The sequence below is a fragment of the Piliocolobus tephrosceles genome, chromosome 9, assembly GCF_002776525.5.
Source record: "Piliocolobus tephrosceles isolate RC106 chromosome 9, ASM277652v3, whole genome shotgun sequence".
Classification (NCBI taxonomy): domain Eukaryota; kingdom Metazoa; phylum Chordata; class Mammalia; order Primates; family Cercopithecidae; genus Piliocolobus; species Piliocolobus tephrosceles.
Genome location: NC_045442.1, coordinates 26929776 through 26948237, shown reverse-complemented (window position 1 = coordinate 26948237; position 18462 = coordinate 26929776). Strand labels below are relative to the sequence as shown.

The window sequence follows — 18462 nt, the reverse complement described above, 5'->3', positions numbered from 1 at the left end:
GGAAAGGATTAAGGAAGAGATTTAGATTTCAGATGAAGATTATACCATGTTTTGACTGGTTTTCAAATGTTAAGAGTCTTTTCCTTTTAAGTTTCAGTTTTATCTCTACGCTTCTTGGGGAAGCCTATCCAAATCCAGATACATTTATTGAGTTTCTATCAATATGTTAGGTACATTGTACAGAGATGTGGGAACTGCAATCAGGAGTGACATGATTCTTACCTTAAACTATACCCCCAGTATAGTTTACTGGGGGATGCCAAAAAATTATTACAAAATAATGCAATAAATTACTGCATTATAATTTATTATATTTAGATAATTTATTATTAATCTTTTTTATTTCCAATAGATATAAGGTATTAGGCACTTTCTACTTCATATCATTAGATTTTCATTTAAAACTCAATATAACAGAGGTCCTAGTCAAACCAAAACATATATTCCCACAAACTAAAGTAAATCCATTAATGAATGAAAAGTACATGATATAAAATTGGCACTTAGTAAAATATTCATCAAAGAACAAATAAATAAACACAAATATCTAACTATTTGCTGAGACAGTTGATGCCTCAGGTCTCTGATGGTTTAGATGAAATGCAAAGGAGATGGAAATTACAAAGAGGGGTTTGTATGCAAGTAACTGGGGCAAAGAAAAGAGGCTTAGATCAGTCCCTAACCCAACCTAGGCCCATAAAAGAAAGACAAGACTGTGGGAGAAAGTTGAACCATGATATAAGATGGATAGAGGCACAAGTTTTGGTACTCACATGAAAAAAAAATACTGTAACAACTTGGGGTGGTGAATCTTTTGCCCTCTCTGCATTAATCACACTGTGATGTCCTATCAGAACCTAGCAGAGACCTCTAGGTTTCTTTGGTACCTGGAAGACTTGCTTTTTACAGGCATCAGAAGCATGGTTTTAAGATCCCTGTTTTTATAAAGAGTTGGTACCAGAAATGGGGCAAGAGTCAGGCACTATTTTCAAAGCAAATTCAGAAGGATCAAATTTAAATAAGAAATACACTCATATAGATTTTGAGGAGAATAAAGACACCATGTATTGGGGCACATGCCAGGGATTTTTTGTTTTTGTTTTGGATTTAATTAAAAAACATTATAGCCTAATTTATACCCAAGCCTCTGAAGAAATACATGTCTTCTAAATTCCTTGGGTGCTGCATTCATATCCTATGTTTTTGCAATATTCTTTAGAATAGATAAACAGTGTCAGGCACACTAGGCATTCAACGAAGGCATCACTTTCCAAAGATGGGGAACCCAGAGAGGATTTCGCATCTCTCTTTGCTGATGTGAAATATTCCACAAATGGGTCCCAAGCCATTAGTATTCTCAGAGAAGCCAGGAGGAAAATTTTGGTACATTTATCGATTAGTGTCTAAGAATGAATATAAGAGCCACAGGCTAAACTGGCTTGGTCATTGATAATTTGGCCTTTTCTTTCTACTGCTTGATCTTTGTGACTACTGATAATCCCAGCCATGGGTTTCCACAGAGGCTTAGGAGCTACATGAAGTTCTTCTTAGAAAATGGTTCCTTCACCATAAAGAAGCAGTAGAAAGACAAGATACCACAGATCCTGGATTAGCCCCTAGGCTCTAATAGTTAGCAGTTGTGTGATCTCAGGTAAGTTACTTGCCTTTCTGTGCCTCAGCTGTGCCATCTATAAAATGACAATAATGGTAACACCTACTTGCATAGAGTTGCTGTCAGATCTACATAAGGTAATTCATGAAAAGCCTCACAAACTGGAACAGTGGTGCTCAATGAATGTTGGATAACCACATTATTATTATTGTGTCAAGTGTCAATTCTCCTCAACTTTTGAGACACTCTGTGTCTCTTCATTCTGCATTGCTAATCACGTGCATCTCCCATGCCTACATATATAATGCAGAGGGTCACAGAGAAACTGAGGGTCTTTTTCCGCAAGGAGGAGTCTGAATCATCAGCACAGCATCTCACAATCACATGTGAGGTCCCCAGGGTCTCCCGATATGAAGAATGTGCTGTTGGCTTGGTGCTCTGCATCAGGAGAACAGAGCGTCAAGGAGCCAGATCTGACAGCTGGAGGCAGCAGATTTCATCCCTGCTGTTGAAGCTTTGCCCACTCAAGTGGAATGAAAAGACTTGTTATCTTTTTTCCTTCTTGTGCCCAGAAGGCATGAATTCACATATCTTCGAACCAGATTCCCCAATCTGTTCCCACATCACTCAACCCAGTGTGAGATGCCTGATGATGATCTTTGTTACATGGAAAGCAGAGTTGAACAGATGAGAACCAGGCCTCTGTCCCTGAAGTGTGTTCTCTATCATTTGCATAAAGGCTGGAGCTAATCAGAAGTGAAAGTTCATGTTTCTGATCTTGCTATATTGTGTTCTTAGAAATGGAAAAACTCTCTGAACTCTGCCTTAGTATAAACATCTGCTGCTTCAAAAGATGATACTCCTCTGGGTATCAGGATCAGGTGCCTCATGTCTCTGCGAAGAGAACCTTCACATTCACCTTGCACATAGGGTGGAAGTTTGGCCCTAAGCGTACCAGAAAGGTTTTTCTTATTTTTCCTTTTTTTTTTGGCCCAAAGATGTAAATATAAAGTACTATATTTTAAATGGATTTCCAAAATGACTTTTAAGTAAGCTTTTTGTTGAGTAAAATGTACTTAACATTGTACATTACTCAAATTGTACATTAATGTAATGTACTCATTGTACATTAAAAATGTAGAAATCACTGAATATACAACTCGAATTTTACAAAGTGAATGCATCCATCAACTGCTACCCAGATGAACCAGCTGAAAACTGTCAGTACACCCAAAGTTCTCCAATCACCCTGCCTCCAAAGTTAACAGTAATTCTCCCTTCTATTACATGAATTATTATTATTGAGACGGAGTCTAGCTCTGTCACCCAGGCTGGAGTGCAGTTTTGTGATCTCAGCTCACTGCAGCCTCCGTCTCCTAGGTTCAAGCGATTCTTCTGCCTCAGCCTCCCAAGTAGCTGGGATTACAGGTGCCCACCACTACGCCCAGCTAATTTTTGCACTTTTAGTAGAGATGGGGTTTCACTGTGATGGCTAGGCTGGTCTCGAACTCCTGACCTTGTGATCTGCCCACCTCGGCCTCTCAAAGTGCCGGGATTACAAGTGTGAGCCACCACACCTGGCCACCATAAATTATTAATAGCTTTGACTATTTTTGCATTTTAATTAAATGGAATAATGCAACATATATTCTTTTTAGTCTGACTTCTTTAGCTCAATAATGGATATGACATCCAAGTTTTTTGCATATAGCTTTAGTTTGTTCTTTTTCATTGCTGTATGACATTCCATTCTGTAAATATACTATAGTTTATGTATTCTACTATTCATGGATGTTTAGACTGTTTCCAGTTAGGGCTCTTACAAATACTTTTGCTATGCATATTATCTGACATACATTCTGGTGCATATGTGTATGCATTTCTGATAAGTATATGCTTAAAAGTGGAAATACCGGGTCATAGGTGGTATGCATGTTCAGCTAGAGCAGTTAATGTTGAACAAGTCCCAAATGGCAGTATGTATCTACACTCCAAATAGCATTATATGAATGACCAGCTGCTCTACATTCTCAATAACACCTGATATTATTAGTCATTTTTTTGTTTGTTTTTTTTGAGAGGGAGTCTCACTTTGTCACCCAGGCTGGAGTGTAGTGGTGCAATCTCAGCTTACTGCAGCCTCCACCTCCTGGGTTCAGATGATTCTCCTGCCTCACCTTCCCAAGCAGCTGGGACTACAGGCACGTGCCACCATGCCCAGCTCATTTTTGTTGTTGTTGTTGTTGTTTTATTTTTGTTTGTTTGCATTTTTATTAGAGATGGGGTTTCGCCATGTTGGCCGGGCTGGTCCTGAACCCCTGACTTCAAGTGATCTGCCCAATTTGGCTTCCCAAAGTGCTGGGATTACAGTTGTAAGCCACCACACCCAGCCAATTATTAGTCTTTTAAAATATACATCTTCTGATGGTGCACAGTAATATATTATTATAAATTAAGTTGCATTATATAGGGATGCTCAGAATTTTTTCATATGCTTATTGGCTATTTGGTTACCCTGAGTTATTTGTGCATTTTCTTTCTCTCTCTCTCTCTTTTTTTTTTTTTTTTTAAGACGGAGTCTTGTTCTGTCGCCCAGGCTGGAGTGCAGCAGCACCATCTCGGCTCACTGCAAGCTGCAAGCTCCACCTACTGGGTTCACGCCATTCTCCTGCCTCAGCCTTCCAAGTAGCTGGGACTACAGATGCCTGCCACCACGCCCGGCTAATTTTTTGTATTTTTTTTTAGTAGAGACGGGGTTTCACCGTGTTAGCCAGGATGGCCTCCATCTCCTGACCTCGTAATCTGCCTGCCTCGGCCTCCCGAAGTGCTGGGATTACAGGCGTGAGCCACCACGCCCAGCCCCATTTGTGCATTTTCTATTGAGTTACCAGTATTTCCCTTATTAATTTGTAGAATTTACTTATACTCTCCTAATTATGATTCCTTCATTGAAATTATGCTTTATTTTGCATAATAAAAATAAACAATAAAAAACAAATAAAACAATTTTATTATTTTATTTCTGTAATAATACCTTTTCAGTACGGTATTATTACAAATACTTTTTTCCCTCTAGGGCTTAATTTAATAATAATAGCTTATTGAAAAGGTATTACTACAGATATCTTTTTGTCCTCTAGGCCTTAATTTTTTATTTTCAAAATAATGCCTTAAATAACAGAAATTCTTAATTTTAATGTAGTCCTATTTAAAATTAGTATAATTAGGCTGGGCGTGGTGGCTCACGCCTGTAAATCCCAGCACTTTGGGAAGCTTAGGTGGGCAGTTCACTTGAGGTCAGGAGTTCAAGACCAGCCTAACCAACATGATGAAACCTTGTCTCTACAAAAAGTACAAAAATTAGATGGGTGTGGTAGCTGGCACCTGTAATCCCAGCTACTCAGGAGAGTGAGGCAGGAGAATCGCTTGAACCTGGGAGGTGGAGGTTGCGGTGAGCCAAGATCATGCTACTTGCACTTCAGTCTGGGTGACAAAGGTAGACTCCATCTCAAACAAATAAAAATAAAAATAAAAATAAAATTATAAAGAAAGCATAATTATAAAGAAATTTCTTAGTATAATTCCTTTATACTTAATGGGTTTCCTTTCCTGTTTTAAAAGAAATATTTGCATAACACAAGGTCATGAAGATATTCTTCTGTGCTTTCTTTTAGAAGTGTTAGTATTGCCGGGCACGGTGGCTCATGCCTGTTATCCCAAAACTGTGGGAGGCTGCGGTGGGCGGATCACTTGAGTTCAGGAATTTGACACGAGCCTGACCAATGTGGTGAAACCCTGTCTCTACTAAAAACACAAAAATTAGCTGGGCATGGTGGCATGTGCCTGAGTCCCAGCTACTTGGGAGGCTGAGGCAGGAGAATTGTTTGAACCCAGGAGGCGGAGATTGCAGTTGAGCCGAGATCTCGCCACTGCACTCCAGCCTGGGCGACAGAGTGAGACTCAAAAAAAAAAAAAAAAAAAAAAAAGTTAGTATTAGCTTTCAAATTTTGATTGACAATACAGTTATAATTATGTGTGAGATAAATATTCATGTATTCCCATATGGATATTCAAAATTGTAGCACCCATGTATTGAAAATATTATAATTTCTCCACTGTACTGCAGTGTCTCATTTGTCATAAAGTAGGTGTGTGTCTATATATATAATATATGCATGTATACATGTTTCTTGACTCTCCTTGTTCAGCTTGTGAATGATATACACACATATATGTATATATTGATATACATACATATATGTGTATATATGTGTGTGTGTGTGTGTGTATATATATATATGGTAATGTTAGTCATCCAAGTTTGTGAGTCACCTTCAAAAGTATCTTTGCTATTCTTTAGGTCTTGACATTTTGTGTAAATGTTATGATCATATTGTCAATTTTAATACACGAAACATGCTGGAGATTTTTATTCTGACTGCTTTTAATTCAAGTCAATATGAAGAAAATTGATGTCTTTTTAGAATATTGAGTCTTCCAATCCATGATCAGGGTGTATCCCTCCATTCATTTAGGTTTTTTTCAAAATTTATTTCCAAATTTGTGTTGTTTTCTGGGTAGTGCTATTGAAAATAAGTTTTTAGATTTCAGTGTAAATATTTGTTGTATTTTGATGCTATTATAAATTTTACACACACACACATAATTTTCTACTTGTGTAGAGGATTTATATGTCCAGGCATCAAGACTCACCCTACCTCTAGTGAAAATATAATGTGTGTGAAATTGGTAATTAACATAGGGTTTGAAATTCACACCAAGGGAACAGAATAGAATGCCTAGAAATGGAACCACAAATAGACAGTTGGTTTATGACAAAGGCTTAGAGCAATTCAGTGTGAAATGAATAGTCTGTCAATGGTATTGGGACAGTTGATTTATGACAAAGGCTTATAGCAATTCAGTGTGAAATGAATAGTCTGTCAATGGTATTGGGACAATTGGATATGCATGTGGACGAAATATAGAAACTTGAAACAGTTTTATTCAAGATAAATCATATACATTAATGTGAAACCTAAAGAGAAATCTTGTGGTATGACTGTTTTCACAATGTTGGTTTAGATAAAGACTTCTTAAGCCTGACAAAAAGCACTGAAGTGACAAAAATCACTAATTTTCAAAATGTAATTATTGATAATATTTGAGGATATATCTACCATTTTTAACTTTTAATTTTAATGTGTTTGAGACAGGGTCTCACTCTATCAGCCAGGCTGGAGTGCAGTGATGCAATTATGGTTGACTGTAGCTTTGAACTCCTGGACTCCAGTGATTCTCTCCCAGGTCGGGACCACAGACACATGACACCATGCCTGGCTATTTTTTTTTTTCATTATTTTAAATTTTTTTTGGTAGTTGTCCAAGCTGGTCTCAAAACTCCTGGACTCAAATGATCCTCCCACCTTGGTCTCAAAATGTTTGGATCCACCACACCATGCCTATATCTACCATTTTAGTAGATGTTTTCTGTTTGTCTCAACTGTATTATGTTCTTTTTTTCTCTTTTACTTGCATTACTTTGGATTAATGAAACCCTTTTAAAGTTACTGTAATTCCCCTGTCAGTAGCTTGATGATAAGATTCTCTTACTACTTCTTCAGTTATTACTCTAGGTATTGAAGCACACATTCTGGATATGTTGGAGTCTAATATAAACTAGTACTTTTATCTCTTTATAGATGTATCATGAACCTTGAACTACTTTAACTCCATTTAATTCGCTCCACATACTGTGTTATTATTCTAATGTATTTTAATTCTACTTATATTTTAAATCCCACAGCTGATTATCATTCTTGGTCTGCACAGTTATTATTAATTTCAATTCACCCCCTTTCTTGCTCTTCATTCCTTCCATTATTTTGTGTGTGTTTGAGTGTGTGCCTCTGTCTGGGTCATTTTCTTTATGTGTGAATAATTATTTTTAGTATTTCTTTTTATAGGCAGTGGTTTTTATGAGATATTGCTATGGAAGGAAGTGTTGGGAAGGGAAGGGAATGGTCCCTTTAAATGATACGGAAAGGGGGAAGGGCGTGGTCCCTGGCTAGGGCTCCACCCCTGGGCCTGGGCCTTGGGACCTAGCTGAGGACAGGCACTCCTGCCTTTGCACCCAAATGTTGTGTTTCCCAAGACCACCCTAGCCTGCTATGCCCCCATCCTGTGCCTATAAAAACCCCCGACACCCTAGCAAGCAGGCACACAGGCAGATGGACGTCAAGAGGAATGCACCGACAGGCACCAGCATGCCAGCAGGCCACCGACCAGCAGAACTACACGGAATTTAGCTGGAGCAGTTGGAGGAGAGCCCAGGCCACTGAGCGGCCCGACTCCAGTGGAAAACCTTCCCACTCCATCGCCATCGCCTTCTGGCTTCCTCTATCTGCTGAGAGCTACCTCCGCTCAGTAAAACTCTGCACTCACTCTCCAAGCCCAGGTGTGATACGATTCTTCCAGTGCACCAAGGTAAGAACCCAGGATACAGAAAGCAGTCTGTCCTTGCGACAAAGTAGAGGGTCTAATTGAGCTGGTTAAGACAAGCTGTCTATAGACCACAAAACAAAAACAGCACACGGTAGCAAACGCCCACTGGGGCTTCAGGAGCTGTAAACATTCACGCCTAGACACTGCCGTGGGGCCAAAGCCCCACAGCCTGCTCCTGTGTGCTCCCATAGAGATTTCAGTAGCGGAGCACTGAAGAAGCGAGCCACACCCCCATCACACGCCTGCGAGGGGGACAAGGGCACATTTCCCGTTTCGGTATCTCCATTATTGTTTATCTAAAAAACCATTTGTGTTTTCTGCAGCGCTTCAAAGATGTCATTCCGTTTTCTTCTGGACATTTTAAACACCTCTCTCTGATTTTAGATTTCAACAGTTTGAATGCAATAGCTCAGTGATTTTTCTTTGCACATATTCTCTTGAGTTTGCTGATTCTATTAAATCTATGGGTTAATATGTTGATATCTTTCATCAGGCTTAGAAAATTCTCAGCCCTTATCTTTACAAAAATGATTCTTGTTCCTTATCTCTCTCCTCTCCTTCTGGGGCTACAGTTGCATCTGTGTTAGACCTTTTTATCATTTTCCATTTGTCTCGTATTATTTTTTCTCTATATTCTATTTCTTTCTTTTTTGCTCTAGATGGTATATTTCCTGCTGTCCTTTCTTCCATTTAACCTCTATTCATATGGGTTCAATTTGCTGTAAACCTAAGTTCTTAATATCAGTCATTATATCTTTATTTTCACAATTTCTATTTGGTATTTCTTATTGATTACTGCCCTGGGGTTCAATTTTCCACCTTTTCCCACATTCGTGAACATATTAATCACTGTTATTTTACAAGATATCTTAAATAAACACTATATCTCATCCAACTGCTGTTCTTTTCTCTTTATCCCCCCTGTTGGTCCTGTATCTTGATATACTTGGATTTTTCTAAATGCCCAAAATTTTATATGAAAAATATTGGGTAAACCTGTGGTTTATGTTATTTTCCACTAAAGAAGGTTTACTTTGGTTTCTAATAGTCATTTTAGAGTTGAAGAGAATCACTCTAATTGATTCAGAGACTGAAGTGATTTCAGATTGGATTTCTGGGTACAGAGGGCCTGTTCTAATTCAGGTTTGCCTTTACTCCTAGGACAGAGATTTCCAGAAGTTCCAAGAACCAAGTCTTAGATAGTTCACCAGAGCCCTCCTCCTTGATACATCTTGAATTCAAATTTTTATCTCCCTGAAGAGTAATACTTCTAAAAACTTTGTTTAACTTCTCAGCCTCTGACTGCTTTCTATGTTTCCTGTGTTACTTAGGTATCATGAAATACCTCAGGGAGGAAAAAGGCCCTGGGTATGTGCTGCTTCCCTGTGCTTTCCTTCTCCCTGGGATATGACCTTACCACTTCCAACTTTGGAATGTCCTCATAGTCCAAGTTTTATCTCCCAAGCCTTGAGAGTCTATTAACACCTGTTTAGCCAACACTTTCTACTTGGCCTTTTACTGGAAATCTAAAATCTGTACCTCCTCTCTAGTGTGGCATATGAATTGGTAAAGTTCTCGAAAGGAAAATATAGCAGAAAATGTTGGACTCACTGCGGTGAATTTCCCATTTTTTAAGAAAGGAATTTTAGCTTCTCAATCCTCTTCATAGTTATCTCAGCTCCTAGTCCTCCTTTTCCTCCTCTTCATTTTTCTTCTTCTTCTCTCTCTGTCTCTGTCCCTCTTGCTCTAAATATATATGCATATATTTGGTTTACTGCATGCTAATCTGTCACAGTCTTAAGCAGAAATCCCCAAAGAGTTTATGTGAAAAATGAGCAACTCCAATTTGCCTAAATTGACCTGTATTTTTCTAGTTCCAAAGAATTTTCGGCACCTTAGTATTTAGAAGATTGAATACAATTGAAAGGCACTCATTAAGGAGATAATCAGGAAAGGAGTATTGGGTTACACAGTGATTCTGTAAATGGCCCTTGGACCAGAGCTATGCACATCATTTGAGCTACAGTTTCAAACTCGTTATTTCACAGTTATTTTTCCTATGAGAATTAAAATACTACAAATTTTCATCAAACCTGACAAAGCAATCATAAATGCTTCATCTTTCCACCTTCATGTCACACTCCAGAGCCTCTGACTTCTCTACACCCCTAGCCTTGCCATGGTTTTTGTTTTTCTTGAGCACAATGCACAACCTGTGAACTTGTTAGAAATGTATATTCTTGGACCCAACTCCAACCTACTGAATCAGAATCTTTAAGGATGTGGCCAAGAGAACTGTGTTTTCACATGCTCTCCAGGTGATTTTCTTATACCTGGTAAAAACTGAGGGTCACTGGACTATCAGCAGACGAAGCTGGAAGTCAATGCTATATATTTTAATTCTGGTGTCATTGTTAGCCCTTAAAATCCCTTCGTATTTACAGGGCTTTACACAATGGTAACCATAATTAGGTACCCAGAAAACATGACTGAGGATAGGACTGCTTGGTTTAATAATTGAGATGATTTAATGTCAGTACTTATCCTTTAGAAACTGTCTTCCTCATTTACAAGATGACAGAATTCCTGTGTATATTCTAAAATATATAAGATAAATTTCATCTTATCCACCATATAAATAGACATTTCAGACAACCATAATCTGGCAAATAATAATGCATGCTTTTAATGATATCTCTGAGGTGCTACACAATACAAACTCTTAACTGCCAGATAAATTACACTCAATTATGTTTAGATTGGCCTCAGTGCTACATGCACGACCATCATGTTGCCCTTGGAAAAGAAAACCCTGCAGGCTGAGAGGGGATGAAAGTATTAGCATCTCTCAGGTTAGTTTAGTATGTATGTATTAAATTATTTCAGGAATATTATTTATGTATTCTGAGAAAATGGATTTTGCTAAAATTGCCAATAAGGCAAGATTAAATCTGACAGATCCTCCAAAAGTAAGAGATTAAGTATGAGTGAAGAACAACTTGCGGTGAAATGTAAGTAATTAAAGAAATAGATCAGGGAAGGTGAAGTGATAACAACAAAAACCAAGGAACTAAAAGTAAAATAAAAATTTGTAAATAGCATCTAAAATGGAGAACGTTGAAAAAGATATGGAAACAAAACCATGGTTTATTAAGAAAAATCACTGGCCATAGAAAGTAGCGGGGAGATAGGAATCAGCCCTACCTCTTCTAATTGCACCATGAGAGTGACGTTGTGTCCTTGTTCCGCTGTCAGCTTTCCATCAGCCGTGACTATCCGCAGCCCCCGCGGGGCTTTCCCTGGGCACTTCTGTGGTTTAGCAGTATACTGTTCCCTTACTCCATCAGTGCAATTATTGGAAACCACCTTCCTGTACCTAAATGGAAAGAAGCTCAAGTTGTAAGCCAGCTCATTATAATGTGAATCATTCCCACGTTTCTAAATTAGACATAGTGCCTAGCCCTGAGGACCATCAGTAAGTACGTAACCATCTTTCATGCTACTATGAGGAGAAGGGTTAATTCATATAAAGCACCCAACAGAGAGATAATCATGGTCACATGCTGTATCTATTACTAGCATTGTAACTGAGTTTTATTCATCTCTTAAATTAATGAATCACTTCATCATGGAGTTGTGGGAAATGCGCAGAAATAGAAGATATAGCCCCTACTCTCACTAAGTTTAAAAGCTAGTTGGAGAGACATAGATGGCTAATCTAGGAGATAATTCAAAGGCTATATAATTAAGGACTAGGATGAGTAATAAATATTGCAAAGGAATTTACAATTCAGAGAAAGAATAGATTATGATGGATATGTGACTCAACATTCATAGATCGCATAGAGACTGCTAGAGTTATGGTGTAGCACAGACAACACTGGCTAAACTTGATATTTCTACTCAATATTTCATGAGAGGTTATACTGGTTAAACGATCAAACCTCACATTAAAGAGACTTCAGTTTGTGCAGATTGATGCTCTTTTGCTTATTTCTTGGTTTAGCTATAATGGGAAAAATGTATTCTACAAAATTAACCTATATAATTTATCAGATTCATAGTAAATTAAAATTTGCAATTTTAGGATGACAAACCTTTAAGATTTTTGAGGTTCAGTGTCATCTAGCCATTATCGTTTTATACTGTTGGGTCCATAGCACCACTTTATGTATGTATATATTTGATTTGCCAAGTTTACATGCCTAGAGTTAGTGGTAGAGCCCAAATGAGAAGCAATCAAAGCTTACTTTCCACTCTTCTAGACCAGAGGTCAGCAAACTTTTTATATAAAGAGCCAGATAGTCAATGTTTCAGTTTTGCAGGTTATGTAGACTTTGTCACAACTACTTAACTCTGCACTTACTGTATAAAGGTGAACACAGACAACACATAAAAGAATGTATGCAGCTGGATTCCTGAAAACCTTTATTTACCAAACTGGCATAGTTTTCCAATGTGTTTAAGTCCAGTGAATGCCCCTTCCTCTGCGAGAAAGTCAAAGGAGACACTGTCTGGAAAAGTACTTTGAACACTATGGATCACTACAATGTCAATTACTAATGCTTAACTCATTTCATATGTTAAATGTAAGAATTAAATGGGTTAATAATGTACATAGAGGACTTAAAAGTATCCTCATACTCTGCAGGTGCTCAAAAAATATCACCAATTATTTCTATTTAATATTATTACTATTTCTCTTCTCTGTTCAAAACCTTCATGGACTTCATATGACCTTAGGATAAGCTGTAAATTCTGTAATCCTGGGCATGAAGCCCTCCACTAGCTAATTTTATTCTACTTTCCTGGACTCTTTCTCCCTCATAAGCCCATGTCCATTCTCTTTTTAATTTTCTTGAGAGTACTTGTTTTTTCTCCTTTTCTGCTTCAATGTCCTCCTGCATGCCCTATCATCTGCCTAAAATTTGCCCACCCTTTAAGGTACAGCTTACTTCTTGTCTTCTTTAAGACGATTTCTCTGAATATAAGAGTAAAATGGCAGGAATTTCATATTTAGAGAGTGCTTACTATGTCCTAGTTATTGTGCTAAGTTCTTCACATAAATTCATTTATCTTCAAAAGTATCCATAATAAGATACTGTAACTATTCCCAATAAACAGATGGAGGAATTGAGATTCATAGGTGCCAACCAGTTTTCTCAAGATCAAATAGCCAGGACCCTAGAAAATTTGTCTGTAGCACACATCCCCTCTTTACTACTGCACTGCTGCTTTAAATGGAGTGAGATTATTCCTCCTCTAAACCCTTAAAAGAATCCTTATGATTTACTTGATAGGAATTCTTTATACTTTGTATGATTTTCTTCCTGGTGTGGTTGTGTGAACTTCAAGCTCGTTGAGGGCCTCCTTGTGTTCCAGACATTCAAAGCTGGTAATGAGGAGGGCCATACCAGTAACTGTACCAGTTTAAATGTGGAAATATCTGCATATTAATCAGTTATTACCACATCCCCAAACCCTCCAAGCATCTCACTCACCAACCCAGCTATGCTGATCCCTGTCCTTAGAGTCCTTGCTTCTCACAATTCAGCAACTTATGGGTTAACACCTAGCCCATGAGGGGGGTCACCAAAACTCTGCTCCAGACATAAGATCAGTGCCCATGCTGGTTGGTCATTGCTATGCCTAAGCAATTTGAACATCATTCCATCTGATTTTTTTTTATATAGTCTCGCTCTGTTGCCCAGGCTTTACTTGGCTCACTGCAGCTTTATCGTGGCTCACTGCTGCTTCCACCTCCTGGGTTCCAGCTATTCTCTTGCCTCAGCCACCCAAGTAGCCGGGATTACAGGCATGTGCCACCACGAATGGCTAATTTTTGTATTTTTAGTAGAGATGGGGTTTCACCATATTAGCCAGGCTGGACTCAAACTCCTGGCTCCAAGTGATCCGCCCGCCTCAGCCTCCCAAAGTGCTGGGATTAAAGACATGAGCCATCACACCTGGCCTCATCTGATATATTTTTTAAAAACTCCTTTGTAGTTGCTTATGAGTATATGTATATTAAAAGAGAAAATAAGGGCAGGTGAGAGAGAGAAGGAAATAAAACACAAAATGCATACACTGGTGTATGACAGCATCCTGGTACCAGCAATAGTAGCAAGAAAATGACCAGTGATGCCACCCAGGTTAAGTTTGGTACCTCAGTGAGTTTCACCATGCATCACAGACTGCCTACCGGTTTCAGAGGTGAGGCACTGTACAAACTGAAGTCAGTTTATGATTTTTAATCACTCAGCATCCAAGCACACCTGTGACTGTCTCTTGGTGTGCAGCTATGGAAACATGGGTTCACCATCACCACTAGTATCATCAGCTAGAGAACATTCTTTTGTTTGTCACTGTTCTGATCAATCATTACCTTAGGCTTTCCTGAATCCTGCAATAACAGGAGAACAGGAGTTCTGCTTAAATCCAAAGCACGAATCCATCGCCCTGGGACTATGCCACAGAGAAGGCTGTTGGTAATTTTTTTAAATGCTCATTAAAAACCATTCTGAAACCATTTTATTTCCTGTATGAAAATGGCATCACATTAGCCCTACCAGACCTGTCCCTGAAATTTAGAAGAAAATTGTGCCGTAATACAGAGTTCATTTACTCAAGTAAGCACACACCTGCTTTCTGCATTACAGAATGGTTCTATTTTCATCCCAGCAGCTGTCCCTGGGTCTGAGTTATATAAATGAATAATGCATTTAATATGTTATTAAATGGGGCTGCTACCTCCGTAATAACAAGGCAACTTATGATTATGTTGGACCTGCGCTCTGAATATTACTAGGATGCATTTAGTTGGTAAAGCATTCTTCAATCTGCCAAGAAGAAAAGTGCTTTGTAATGGCAAGGGAGTCTTTGTACAATTACTGAAAAGGAAACATTCTGCAAATGTGCCTTTGATATTACCGATGGTTCATCAGTAGATAGGATTTTATTACTCCAACAACCCCAATTTCAGCTATTCTCTTCCTCCCTATCTTGATATGCCTGTCACATTTTCCTTTTTGCCTCTACCCTCTTTGATTTTGCTTTGCTACCTGGAAGTCTTAAAAAAGATGAAGGCAATAGGCCGGGAGTGGTAGCTCATGCCTGTAATCCCAGCACTTTGGGAGGCTGAGGCAGGCAGGTCAGGAGATTGAGACCATCCTGGCTAACATGGGGAAACCCCGTCTCTACTAAAAATACAAAAACAAAATTAGCTGGGTGTGGTGGCGGGTGCCTGTAGTCCCAGCTACTCCGGAGGCTGAGGTGGGAGAATGGTGTGAACCTGGGAGGTGGAGCTTGCAGTGAGCTGAGATTGTACCACTGCACTCCAGAGCGAGACTCTGTCTCAAAAAAAAAAAAAAAAAAGAGAGAGAGAGAAAGAAAAAAAAGAAAGAAAGAAAAAAGAAGGTAATATTTTTCTTTGTGAAAGTAAAACTGGAAGAAAGCATTAAAAGTCTTTGTAGCCTGTGACTTTTCTATTTAGCAGGTTTTTTTCTGACATTTTGAGGTGGTGATGGCAAAATACAGATGTTTTTGAGTATTCAATGTATATTAAGGTGACAGTATATTCTAGCTTAGTAGATCTCAACCCTGTCTACCCTTTGGAATTAGCTGGAGGTACCTTTAAAATAGATGGATACCCAGGCTCTGCAACCAGAAATGTTGATTTGAGAATTATGGGGATCAGTTTGTTTTTGCTTTTAAGTTCCCCTGCTAGTTTGCAGCCAATGTTAAAGACTACAAATTTAAGAAGGCAAAAACCAATAGATGTCGGTGTGGATATGGTGTAAAGGGAACGCTTATATATGGCTGGTAGGAATGTAAATTAGTACAAATTAGTACCATGTCTATGGAAAGCAGAATGGAAATTTCTTAAAGAACTAAAATTAAATTGACCATTCAATCCAGTAATCCCACTACTGGGTATCTACCAAAAGGAAAAGAAGTCATTATATCAAAAAGACATGTGTACATGTATGTTTATCACAGCACAATTCACAACTGCAAAGATATGGAACCAACTTAAGTGCCTATCAGCTGATGAGTGGATAAAGGAAATGTGGTGTATAAACACAATGGAATACTACTCAGTCATAAAAAAGAATGAAATAATGTCTTTTGCAGCAACTTGGATGGAGCTGGAGGCCATTATTCTATATGAAGTAACTCAGGAATGGAAAATCTAATACCACATGTTCTTACATATAAGTGGGAGCTAAGCTATGGGTACACAAAGACATAGAGAGTGGTATAATGAACTTTGGAGACTCAGAACGGGTGAGGGAAGAAGGAGGGTGAGATAAAAAACTACATATTGGGTACAATGTATGCTACTCAGATGACAGCTGCACTAAAATCTCAGACTTCATCACTACACAATCCATCCATGTAACCAAAAACCACCTGTACTCCAAAAGCTATTGAAATAATATATATATAATAAATAAATATATCTCAAAAATATATAGCACTATATATATATATATATATATATGTGTGTGTGTGTATTTTTTTTCAAGAAAATAAAACACTACTGACCTGAAGGTTAAAACTAGTGTTGTGGAACCAAATTGTCTGAGTTTAAATTCATTCTCTTACTCCATGAATTTAGGCAATTTACCCATCCTCTCTCAAATCTTTGATTCTTTGCCTACAAATTAGGGATAATTATGGAATCTTTTCCTAAAGTTCTTGGGAAGATTAAATGAGACAATGCATTGAAAAGGGCTTAGCATAGATTTTGGCACATTTAGAACTTCATAAATATTAAAATAACAGAAGTTAGAAAACAGTATTTAAGTATCAAATATTAACTTGCTATGATAGTTCAAGTTCCCCCAAAATAAAACTGATGTACTTATTGCCAAGGTCATCTTAAGATCAAATCCAATTATGTCAATCCCTTTCTTAAAATCATTCAAAATTTCCCATAGGCTTATTCTAAAGAGTAACATTCAGGTTTAAAGTAAAGATCCATGACCTGACCTCAATGCATTTTTCTTGCATCAGCTCATTCCATGGCCTGACATACTCTCTTAGCCAAGTCATTCTGTATACTAAATGCCTTCTTTTGCCTGTGCTGTTCATTCTGCCCAGGATGCTCCTTCCTACTGACAAACTTCTACTCATCCTTTAAAAAAAAATCAGCTTCAAAATCATGCCTTTTGTGAAACCTCCTCTTCCCTTTTGTCACGGTAGTTATCACATGCAACCAAGGTGAAACTGGAACTCTAGGTCTTCTTGTACCCCAGGGGGTGTTACTGTCATTGAGCAACGGTGTTCCTCATTTGCCCTCACAATAAAAAAAAAAAACATAAATAGTTTAATTTCTTGGCTTGTGCTATGTGCATTTGCTTTCAAGGGAAAATACTGCCTTGTTACAATGACACTAGACTTAATGAAGCAGGAAATGAAGGAAGCCTTGGGGATGGAGAAGGGGGCTAGTTCTGGGTAGAGTATATGGCTAAGACTTAAAATCTTCCAAAGCTACTTAATGTAGGTGTGCAATGACAAAACAGCTATTTGTGTATGTTCATGTGTGTAAATTAAAAGAGCTATGTAACTATAGATCTCTGACATGAAGACACAGGGCTGTGATGGCATGGCTTAACAATTAGGGTAGAGAGAGATTCTTCTACCCCTGCATGCAGAGAAACTGCTTCTGAAAAAGTAGAAGTGGTGGCAGCCTAGATTTCCTGATCTCCAGTGAATAGGGATTATTTATACCAGACTTCCAGGCTGACAGACCTCATTGGTGGCTGTATATTAATCATTGTGACTCTTCAACAGATACAGGCATCCCCAAAATGGCCATTTATTCTTTAACTGCGATCCCGTGTGACAAGGTATGCTCAGAGGTGGCAATGTGTCCACATATCAACAATAATTTTATGTAGCAGCCATGACATCAGCAATCAGGAATAGAGTTCCATGGCTGGCTAAGCAGGCTTTCCAAGTTTCTCTCCTTAAGGCAACAGGTCTTTGGACTATTCCCCTCAACGGAGTAAACAGACCTTGGGATTAAGGGAAAGGCATAAGACAGAAGACCAGGCAGAAAGAAGAAAGCTTCTCTTGTATTAAGCAGGATGGAAACACACGTCATTTAATTTGAATAGTAATAGGTATGTGACTTCATTTTGAAGATGAGCTTGATGAAATGGTGAAATGGGACATATGGCCACACACACTTCACTAAATCACTTAATAATCATACTGATTGAGAATGCCTCACAGAATCCACTGTCTGAACCCACCAGTTGTACAACTAAGTTATATGAATTTGTTTTCTATCTTTTGAGCACCTACCGTCCAAGGAATTCTAATACTGAATCCTTTCA

General features: G+C 38.3%; 1 protein-coding gene across 5 annotated transcripts in view; it reads right to left on the bottom strand.

Moving 5' to 3' along the window:
* SORCS1 (sortilin related VPS10 domain containing receptor 1) overlaps positions 1-18462 on the bottom strand; it is a 600060-nt gene that overhangs the window by 67670 nt on the left and 513928 nt on the right. For all 5 annotated transcript variants that reach the window (XM_023206217.2, XM_023206215.3, XM_023206213.3 and 2 more), the window contains exon 18: positions 11321-11492. In XM_023206217.2, coding sequence (XP_023061985.1) covers positions 11321-11492 — 172 coding nt within the window. The remainder of the gene's footprint in view (positions 1-11320; positions 11493-18462) is intronic.